The 11,736-nt window shown below is 40.8% G+C and overlaps 1 protein-coding gene across 4 annotated transcripts in view; it reads right to left on the bottom strand.

The window, feature by feature from the left end:
- Positions 1–8,037, bottom strand: part of LOC121533909 (pre-B-cell leukemia transcription factor 1-like) — a 103,490-nt gene extending 95,453 nt beyond the window's left edge. For all 4 annotated transcript variants that reach the window (XM_041840248.2, XM_041840247.2, XM_041840250.1 and 1 more), the window contains exons 1-2: positions 7,449–8,037; positions 5,988–6,061 (exon numbers count right to left, since the gene is read on the bottom strand). In XM_041840248.2, the coding sequence (XP_041696182.1) occupies positions 5,988–6,061; positions 7,449–7,633 (259 nt within the window). In that variant the 5' untranslated portion in view covers positions 7,634–8,037. The remainder of the gene's footprint in view (positions 1–5,987; positions 6,062–7,448) is intronic.
- Between the last annotated feature and the right edge of the window lie 3,699 nt (positions 8,038–11,736).

Consider the following 11,736-nt stretch of genomic DNA (forward strand, 5'->3'; position numbering starts at 1 on the left):
GGTTAGACCGTAAACTCTCCTTCCAGACTCACATTAAGCATCTCCAATCCAAAGTTACATCTAGAATCGGCTTCCTATTTCGCAACAAAGCCTCCTTCACTCATGCTGCCAAACATGCCCTCGTAAAACTGACTATCCTACCGATCCTTGACTTTGGCGATGTCATTTACAAAATAGCCTCCAACACTCTACTCAGCAAATTGGATGTAGTCTATCACAGTGCCATCCGTTTTGTAATCAAACCCCATTTACTACCCACCATTGTGACCTGTACGCTCTCGTTGGCTGGCCCTCACTACATATTAGTCGCCAAACCCACTGGCTCCAGGTCATCTATAAATCTCTGCTAGGCAAATCCCTGCCTTATCTTAGCTCATTGGTCACCATAGCAACACCCACCCGTAGTATGCGATCCAGCAGGTATATCTCACTGGTCATCCCCAAAGCCAACACCTCCTTTGGCCACCATTCCTTCCAGTTCTCTGCTGCTAATGACTGGAACGAACTGCAAAAATATCTGAAGCTGGACACTCTTATCTCCCTCACTAACTTTAAGCATCAGTTGTCAGAGCAGCTTACCGATCACTGCACCTGTACACAGCCCATCTGTAATTAGCCCACCCAACTACCTCATCCCCATATTATTATTTATTTTGCTCATTTGCACTCCAGTATCTCTATTTGCACATCATCTTCTGCACATCTATCACTCCAGTGTTAATACTAAATTGTAATTATTTTGCAGTATGGCCTATTTATTGCCTTACCTCCATAACTTACTACATTTGCACACACTGTATATAGATTTTCTATTGTGTTATTGACTGTATGTTTTGTTTATCCCATGTGTAACTCTGTGTTGTTGTTGTTTTTATCGCACTGCTTTGCTTTATCTTGGCCAGGTCGCAGTTGTAAATGAGAACTTGTTCTCAACTGGCCTACCTGGTTAAATAAAGGTGAAATACAATTTTTGAAAATAAAAGGGTTAGGGTTTAATTACATTTTGCCACATTCACCTCATGATTAATAAAGTTAGAAATATTTTATTTTATTTTCAAAACCATGATGTAAGATTGAGTTGAGTCACATTTGTATATGTTATAATGAGTTGAGTTTGCAGAAGGTTAAGGTTTCATGGCGCAATAGCATTGGAGTCAAATTGTTTGGGTGTATTTTTGGAAAGCACCCTGTGCCAATACCTCTTATAACGTGGCTCAGGGTGGATACTTTTGGGACATGCAGCCTACTGTCACAGACAAGACCCTAACACTGAGTTCAACTTCCTACTGTCACAGACAAGACCCTAACACTGAGTTCAACTTCATACTGTCACAGACAAGACCCTAACACTGAGTTCAACTTCCTACTGTCACAGACAAGACCCTAACACTGAGTTCAACTTCCTACTGTCGCAGACAAGACCCTAACACTGAGTTCAACTTCCTACTGTCGCAGACAAGACCCTAACACTGAGTTCAACTTCCTCCTGTCGCAGACAAGACCCTAACACTGAGTTCAACTTCCTACTGTCACAGACAAGACCCTAACACTGAGTTCAACTTCCTACTGTCACAGACAAGACCCTAACACTGAGTTCAACTTCCTCCTGTCACAGACGAGACCATAACACTGAGTTCAACTTCTCTTTCTTATTCTTCTCACAGTGAACACTAATCCTCCTATCCAACAGTAACCTTAGGAGTGTGTGTCAAAATCAAACTGTTTTTAAATGTAATAATCCATACAGGTGAAGTGTCAATCTCTTTTTATCAAGTATTGTACACACCTCTGAGTGAAAAGTAACATTCCTTTCAGTAGAGAAAGACAACCAAAATATGATCGGGATGAAACTAAGCAGTCAAGGACGGAAAAAATAAACCAGTGTCTGAATGAAGAAGTAAAGAAAAAGAAAGATGCCTACCCTGGGTTGAAATAAAGTGTTCCTTCTCCTTTCCTCTGGGGTGTGAGCAATGCACAGCACTGTGCTTGTTTGTAGTGAGTAGTCGTTCTGCTGGGCACCGATCGCTCACCACACCACAGTATCCCAGTACAAATACACAGAGTGGGTCAGGAGTTCAGGAGTTACTCAACGCTGCCTGTCCTGCTTGCCTGAGCATGGCATTATATTATTTCCTGACGCCTGCAGGTGATGTCAGTTTTCTGGTACCGGGGACAGTCAGAGACATAAACCGCGTAGTGGAGATGGAGGGGACAGACAATCCCATTTACTAAAACCAAATTCTAAAAATATTTATATATTTGCAAAACCAAAAAACTGTGAATTAAGGTTTTGAATAAAAACTATGAAATTCAAATAAGTCAAAAGTTTGAGTTGAGCCGGTCGGCCGGTGAGCACGGTTTCTGTTAGGTCTTAAAGTAAATGAAGCTCAGAGCAGAACTCACTGACTGCACAGACCTCTGCTGCTGCTGCTCTGGAATCTGTCTTGTTTTTAACCATTAAATATGTCTGAATGCACCAGAGACATTAAGGCTATTTCTAGTGTGGTTTTTACACCACATGATATTCACTTAGGATAACTGTGTTGTTAATGGCTTATTGTAAAATATCGTTTATTTTTTTTCTGCTAAGACTATCATTTGCCATTTTTATTTATTTGTAGAATTTTGTCATAGCAACATTTGAGAGCTGTGAATTTATATAATAACTGCATATAGTACATTAAAATATATACACTACCGTTCAAACGTTTGGGGTCACTTATAAATGTCCTTGTTTTTGAAAGAAAAGCATTTTTTTTGTCCATTAAAATAACATCAAATTGATCAGAAATACAGTGTAGACATTGTTAATGTTGTAAATGGCTATTGTAGCTGGAAATGGCTGATTTTTAATGGAATATCTACATAGGCGAACAGAGGCCCATTATCAGCAACCATAAGTCCTGTGTTCCAATGGCACGTTGTGTTTGCTAATCCAACTCTGCCTAGGTCAGCATCCCGGAGTCGCCTCTTCACTATTGACGTTGAGACTGGTGTTTTGCGGGTACTATTTAATGAAGCTGCTAGTTGAGGACCTGTGAGGCGTCTGTTTCTCAAACTAGACACTTTAATGTATTTGTCCTCTTGCTCAGTTGTGCACCGGGGCCTCCCACTCCTCTTTCTATTCTTGTTAGAGACAGTTTGCGCTGTTCTGTGAAGGGAGTAGTACACAGCGTTGTACGAGATCTTCAGTTTCTTGGCAATTTCTCGCATGGAATAGCCTTCATTTCTCAGAACAAGAATAGACTGACGACTTTCAGAAGAAAGTTATTTGTTTCTGGCCGTTTTGATCCTGTAATCGAACCCACAATTGCTGATGCTCCAGATACTCAACTAGTCTCAAGAAGGCCAGTTTTATTGCTTCTTTAATCAGCACAACAGTTTTCAGCTGTGCTAACATAATTGCAAAAGGGTTTTCTAATGATCAATTAGCCTTTTAAAATGATAAACTTGGATTAGCAAACACAACGTGCCATTGGAACACAGGACTGATGGTTGCTGATAATGGGCCTCTGTTCGCCTATGTAGATATTCCATTTAAAATCATCTATTTCCAGCTATAATAGCCATTTACAACATTAACAATGTCTACACTGTATTGCTGATCAATTTGATGTTATTTTAATGGACAAAAAAAATGCTTTTCTTCGAAAACAATGACTTTCTAAGTGACCCCAAACGTTTGAACGGTAGTGTATATATTTGAATGTACTATATGCAGTTATTATATAAATTCACAGCTCTCAAATGTTGCTATGACAAAATTCTACAAATAAATAAAAATGGCAAATGATAGTCTTATCAGAAAAAAAAACTATATGTTACAAAAAGCCATTAACAACACAGTTATCCTAAGTGAATGTCATGTGGTGTAAAAACCACACTAGAAATAGCCTTAATGTCTCTGGTGCATTCAGACATATTTAATGGTTAAAAACAAGACAGATTCCAGAGCAGCAGCAGCAGAGGTCTGTGCAGTCAGTGAGTTCTGCTCTAAACTTTATTTACTTTAAGACCTAACAGAAACCGTGCTCACCGGCCGACCGGCTCAACTCAACACAGTTTCACTGGGGCTAGCCTGTAGTCTGTACTGTGGCAGGCAGAGTTATAATAATGTTTAAAAAACAGGTATGCTTTTTTTACTGGGAGAATCATCATAAGGTTTTTAATAGTTTGGCACCTAGCCGAAAGGACCCAGTCGAGGTTTACTTAACAGAGATGTACTCTAGGCTTCAGCAGCTGACACTTTTCAAAAATATTTTCAAAACTACCTCTAAGAACTTAATTCTAACACCTTATACAACTACACTAGAGAGCGGATGAGACAATGTCTCATACAGTACATGAAAGAGTTGTTCAGAACCATGTGCTGTATTTACAGTAGTATATCATACATCTATATTCAATTGATGTAATGAACTTAATTTCCTCCAACCACAGTAGGTATGTGTAACTAAACCTCCTCTGAGAAGAGGAGGTGGTCAGACTCAGAGACATTCTCCTTCAGGAGAAACAGAAACCTGGGCTATTGGGATGGTAGGGTTGTAGCCGGCTGAGAGAGACTGAGAGAGAAGGCACAGCACTCCTAGACAGGACCAGATCCAAGTGACTTTGTACTCCATGCGGTGACAAACTTTGGATGAACTCAGAAAAACGGCAGGGAGTAAAACACTATGCATAACTGTGTCACTCACTCCCCCTCCAAAACCCTAACAAGACAACAGAGAAAGGAGAGAGAGCCAGCAGGCCTCAAAAGGCCCCCTGCTCTCCTTAGAAACTGGCCCAATTGAGGGTGCGCTACATGGGGCAGGAGGACTGGGTCGGTGGGGAGTGGAGGTGGGGAGTGGCGGTGGGGGGGGTTGAACTTCAATGAAAATGAAAACATCATGGAAAAGTAGAATCACATACACACAGGGAATAAAATAAACAGCACAACCCATCACCTCCACACACAGCACCACAGCAGTGAAGCAGGAAGTATGGACCAAGTGAGAGCACAGAGATAATGAAAATGATATCTCTTTTATCCTCTATCTATCTATCCCATTTTATTTCATGCACTAATGACTGTGAAACACAGTGGAGCCGCTTCCACGTCAAACCCAGACAGCGATAGCATCTCAATATCTCACAAGTACAAATTTAAAGGAGTCCCCATTCCATTCCATAGCTTAGAACGGGAAAATAATAGACAAGATATATACACACTATCGCTCCTGAGCAGCTCTGAATTCTATCTGTGCCAATTTCAGAAATGTCAAGGGGAAAAGGGGTTTGTATTCTGGAAAGACGACTTCTGTTATGCTGCTCCCTAAGTCTAATGTCACTGCATCTGCTCTTAGTGCAATTATTCTGGGTACATGGTCTCTCACAACAGCACAGACAAATGGAGAGACAGACCGCAAGTGAATTAAATGAGACACACTCAGCAGAGAGATTTGACAGCTAGCACACAAGGGGGAAACATTATGATGAAGACGGTAATTTAGCTCTCAACACTTTCCATCATCAACGCCATCAAACCTTCAGATGTTTGACACTATAATTGTAAAATATTTTCAATCAAGTAGCACTGATTGTAGGGCTGCCTAATGTGTAATAGCATAAAATGGATTGCACTCCAAAAACATGTGCAAATGGTAAAAACACAGGTCTTAAAAATAGCCACATTTGTATTTCTCTTCTCATATAAGAATGTAATTCAAAGCACATTGAAAAACATGCATGCATGCCCTGGCTGCAACAAGTTCATCTATGCGAATGGCTGTGAATTGTAGGCTAAAACGCGCTTTCTCTGAAGACATTTCTGAGTCCTATGTAGAGCGCATACAATGTCCCCTTTACGTGGGCTTCTGTAGCCGACGAAGAACGCACTTTACGTTTCTCTAGGTAGTAAGCCTATAGTTTTTCCTTCAAATTGTGTAGGTCTGTATTTGACGTGCATTCAGTAGCCCAGTAGATAACTTCATAAAACGCATTGGGCCTACCTGTTTTTTCTTTGATTTCACACAAGACGTTGAAGAGAGCAGGCTTCATCCTGTGGCAATTCAAGGCGTGTTTCCTATAAAACAAAATAAAGTAAAGTTCAAAAATTCTCATAAATCCTAAAAGCGTTAGCCTAATAACGTAGTTATAAAGGTTTTATTGAAGCATATAGCCTATGTCGCAAATTATGGAGACAGGCAATTGTGTGAAGCAAATGATGCGCATCACGTCAACCTTTTATTGAAAGCCGGCTGTATTTGTATATGCATGCTTAATCTCGAAAGTAAAATAGCATATGTAATATTTAAAAATGACATGTTAATATTTATATTATTATTATTATTATTATTATTATTATTATTATTATTATTATTATTATTATTATTGGAAGCAAATAAAGAAAGTAAACTGGAATATATAGCTATTTGTTACTGCCTAAAAATGTAATGCAACAAATTATTATGTTCTGGACTGATTGAGCAACAATACAAACAATAATTTATACAACAGTTTTGAAGATGTATTTTTGTTTCTTTTTCAACAATTATTACATGTATTGTTTGTTGTTGAATTTGTATAAATTACAGTCATGTTCATCACAGTGCAACGCAGGACAGTGGAAAAGGGTTGTCCAAAGAGTTTCATAGTATTTTGAAAGATTCCTCTCTGCTGCTCGCCCTGCACGATGTAGGCAAAACACAGCCTACAAACGCAGTGCGCGTTTGAGCACTTCGCTTTAGCTTCTGAGTCAATTGAATATCTAGTAACTGGATGCACATTATTTATCTGCAATTACTATCAATGGCCCATTGTATAGCCCATGTAAATAATAAATGATAGCCTATAATAGCATATTCCAGATTTATATTAGATTTAGGCTATGCCTTAGGCCTATCAGTTGTTATATTTTGACTGGAGTGACAGAGAGAGAGAGCTGTGTTTGCACAAAAGTTCATCGAAATGATGATGTTGTCAATCAATGTGATGCTGGTTATTTTGATGACAAATCGCATCCACAAACTTGAGATGTCAGATTTGCACGTCGTTATTGATTTGTCAGATGTGTGAAAACACTTTGAATCTATAGTGAAAACACTTTGAATCTAACCTACTGTCTTGTCTGTACGTTATACTGCTGCAATATTATATCATTTCTGGAAATTCAGGAAAAAAGTATATGTCTACTAAATACTTATAATAAGAGAACTTCAAAGTTGAAATTGAGTCTGCTGCACTGTGGATGTTATAATTTTTCCAAATGCGCGCTCGCCCGCTTATCGTTATTGGCTGTTGGGCTCGAATGCGTAATTCTTCTCCATTCCATCAATATAATATTTTTCACTAGAAATCTGACTGACTTGAAATGTCTTCTTATCCACCTTAATTTAATGAATACAGTAGTTTGCCACACATTCGTTGTCCATGTTGACAAGGTAGGCTACTGCGCACATCTGGCACCTTACCTGGCTTGAGCTTCATCCAGACTCTGATCTGTGATGGTCATTATTTGCTGTAAAATGTCTCCAATGTCCTGTTTTCTCCCATCGCCTTCCGTTCCTCCGGTGCCTTCCATGTGTTGCGACAGGCCGGGGTGCGATGCCATCCCTACTCCCGCATGAGAGTGCATCAACCGCGGCTGCTGGTCCATCTCTTCCGATCTATTTATAAACTCTCACCTCCGCGTCAATCTCACAAAAGAGAATCCTTGACAAATTCCGACTGACCCACCCGGGTTCTTGCTCGCGCTCCCGAGTTCTCCAAGTCGGAGGCGAAGAGAAACAAGCGCTCTTTCTCGCTCTCTCTGCTCTTCCAGCTGGTCTGAAGTGAATCTGAAATCTGATCTGAAATGATAAGCAGACTTCAACTACAAATATGAATCTGGACGCTTCCTTTCATGTGTCAGAGCCTGTGTCTTCCCGAAACACAATCCCGTTTTCTCCGAGAGACTACGCCGTATCGAAGGTGGGTTATGGAAACCTGAAGTGCAGGCTATTTCGATTTATTCCATCCGCTTGCTTTTGTTGCATACAGTACAGAACCGCAGTCACTGGAAGGCAGCACATAGCGAGAGTATAAAAGTGAGACTCCGCCTACGCGTCATGATTGGGAATAGAGACCATTTAGCCCCACCTTGAGGTGCCTCTCGTGAAACGTCAATCATAGCGCTGTGTGAAGGGGGGATAAAGGAGCAGAGCTGGGAGATGTGGCCAGCTGTAAGCACTGGGACAGTTCGGAGTGGCAACCCTGTGATGGATAGAACCTGAACTACAAATAAATAATAGTGGGTTGACACAACAGGTCTGCGGTAGTTTTCCCCTCTGACCACACAAGCATCAACATTTTCTCTCCACACCAGTTCATTTAATCCTCTGCCTGTTGCCAATAAGCAGATTTATCCCAGTGTAGTAGCCCACACTAATCAAAACAATCGACCATCTCCTTCATTTAAGGAAAATTATTATACTGAACAAAAATATAAATGCAACATGCAACAATTTCAAAGATTATACTGAGTTAGAGCTCATATAAGGAAATCAGTCGATTGAAATAAATTCATTAGGCCCTAATCTATGGATTTCACATGACTGGGAATTTGCATCTGTTGGTCACAGATACCTTTAAAAGAAAATTAGGGGTGTGGATCAGAAAACCAGTCAGTATCTGGTGTGACCACCATTTGCCTCATGCAGCGCGACACATCTCCTTCGCATAGAGTTGATCAAGCTGTTGATTGTGGCCTGTGGAATGTTTCCCCACTCCTCTTCAATGGCTGTGCGAAGATGCTGGATATTGGCGGGAACTGGAACACGCTGTCATACACGTCGATCCAGAGTGACATGTCTGTTGAGTATGCAGGCCATTTAAGAACTGGGACATTTTCACCTTCCAGGAATTGTGTACAGATCCTTGAGACATGGGGCCTTGCATTATCATGCTGAAACATGAGGTGATGGCGGCAGATGAATTGCACGACAATGGGCCTCAGGATCTCTTCACAGTATCTCTGTGCATTCAAATTCAAATTGATAAAATGCAATTGTGTTCATTGTCCGTAGAGAAATAAGCTTTTTGTACATATGGAACATTTCTGGGATCTTTTATTCCAGCTCATGAAACATGGGAACAACACTTTACATGTTGTGTTTATATTTTTGTTCAGTGTAGATAGATAAGGTACTTATTTAAAAATTAATGCCAGAGAAGAAGAATCCACTTACTAAGTAGAATGATCACACTGAAATACATTGGAGGCAAAAATTGTATAACAACATTATTACAATAATAGGCTATTCATATTTAGTTCGATACAATGTAAAATGTTATTTAGAATAGCCTATAACCATGCTTATTTCAGTGCATATTTACACTTGAATTGTGGTGCACTGAGAATGCACACTGCCCTCACATTGTTTATGTTATTTCAGGTAGGTAGGCCTACAGTACTGTTTGTATGTTGGAGGGCTGCGCATGGCTGGGTTTGGCTAGGCGCTCCTAATGTAAGCCGGTGACCCATGGTGCGCAGCCAAGCAGTAAGGCCCATGTGTGTCTGGCCAGGCTGAAAAGTGCCCTTCAGGCCTAGGCAGCACAGCACAGGGCTGTGTCCCAAATGGCACCCTATTTCCTTTATAGGGCACTACTTTTAACCAGAGCCCTATGTGGAATAGTTTGCCATTTGGGACACAACCCACAGCACAGCCCTCACTCAATAGTACCACTGTTCCTGCTGCTATAGTGGGCATGCACAGCTAGGGGGAGGGGAGGGAGCAGCCAGGTCACTCCAGATCCAAGGCGATATTTGATGTTCACCCAGTTTCACAGAACTTCGGGAGATGCCTTCAAAATGATCCACTAGGACCAACAGTGAGCACTATTACCATCAAGTAGGCTTGCGGCTTTCTAGGGTGTTGTGGATGGAGATGGTGGATGGGCTTAACCCCGCGAGCGCCAGCTCCAAGGGCTGCATGTTCAATCCCAGTGCTAGGCACTCGTTTTTATTTATTCATATTTTTAACACTATCCCAAACCTTAACCATTACCTTAACCATTCTGAATTAATGCCTAAACTTAACTGTCAACATTTGAAGTTTACCCCCCCAAATTGTTTTTGAATACTGAAGTCAAACAGTTTCACACCGTGAGATCTTGTTGGAGGAAGAGCCCAAGCTCTCTAGTGTGGAAGTTAAGTATGAACAATGCTGTTGGAATAGAATAGAATGGAATATTATACTCATAGGTGACAATTGTCTAGAGTAGCAATGCACTTCATTTTTTAATCAAATCAGAAATGTTCCCTAAAACCCAACAGTGTTCTAAGATGAATGTGCTGTATCATATATATTTTTTTTCCATCACGCCAGGTGTTTTATTTTTATAACAAGAATAACATAAAAAAATATACACATGAGCTGACCCATTGGAATACAGCTGTTTAGCATATTGAGTTTGAGCTGTACTGACAGTGACATGTCAGACTCTTTCTCCCACAGTCCCAGGTGAAGCCAGAGCTGGGTCCCACCTCTTCCTGTCTGCATATACACACACACACACACACACAAACACACACACACACTCTCTCTCTCTCACACACACACACACACACACACACACACACACACACACACACACACACACACACACACACACACACACACACACACACACACACACACACACACACACACACACACACACACACACACACACACACACACACACACACACACACACACACACACGCGCGCACACACACACACACACACGCACACACACATGCACGCACACAACACACGCACACACACACACACACACATGCACACACACACAAAAACATAAACACACACATGCACACAACACATGCACGCACACGCACACACACAGTGAAAATACCTGAGGGGGGGGGGTATGTTTCAGCCCCAGACATTTACACTGAGTAACATCTGCTGAGCTCTCTTATCAGCCAAGACATTTAGCTATCTAAACATATGCTGATGCTATTTTATGTTATAACATTTTATTTCTTGGCCACCAAAAACATAAACCAGTAAGAAATTATTATTGAATCAAATGAATGATTTAAAGTGTGTTATACGGATGACCTATTGATCCGCCATATAGGTAATGCTGGCCCACGTTGACTCCAATGCGTCCCACAGTTGTGTCAAGTTGGCTGCATGTCCTTTGGGAGGTGGACCATTCTTGATACACACGTAAAACTGTTGAGCATGAAAAGCCCAGCAGCGTTGCCGTTCTTGACACAAACCGGTGAGCCTGGCACCTACAGTGGCTTACGAAATTATTCACCCCCCTTGGCATTTTTCCTATTTTGTTGCCTTACAACCTGGAATTAAAATGGATTTTGTGGGGGTTTGTATCATTTGATTTACACAACATGCCTACCACTTTGAAGATGCAACATATTTTTTATTGTGAAACAAACAAGAAATAAGACAAAAAAACTGAAAACTTGAGCGTGCATAACTATTCACCCCCTCCAAAGTCAATACTTTGTAGAGCCACCTTTTGCAGCAATTACAGCTGCAAGTCTCTTGGGGTATGTCTCTATAAGCTTGGCACATCTAGCCACTGGGATTTTTGGCCATTCTTCAAGGCAAAACTGCTCCAGCTCTTTTTTAATCTTACAGTTTCCTACATGACCCTCAACAAGAAAAAAGAAAAACTAAGAAGGTACACAAAAATAACTTACATAGCATTACAGTTAGCACTTACAGTATTATGAGAGAAGCCATTTAG

The sequence above is a fragment of the Coregonus clupeaformis genome, chromosome 20 (genome assembly GCF_020615455.1).
Source record: "Coregonus clupeaformis isolate EN_2021a chromosome 20, ASM2061545v1, whole genome shotgun sequence".
In the NCBI taxonomy this organism is placed as follows: Eukaryota; Metazoa; Chordata; class Actinopteri; order Salmoniformes; family Salmonidae; genus Coregonus; species Coregonus clupeaformis.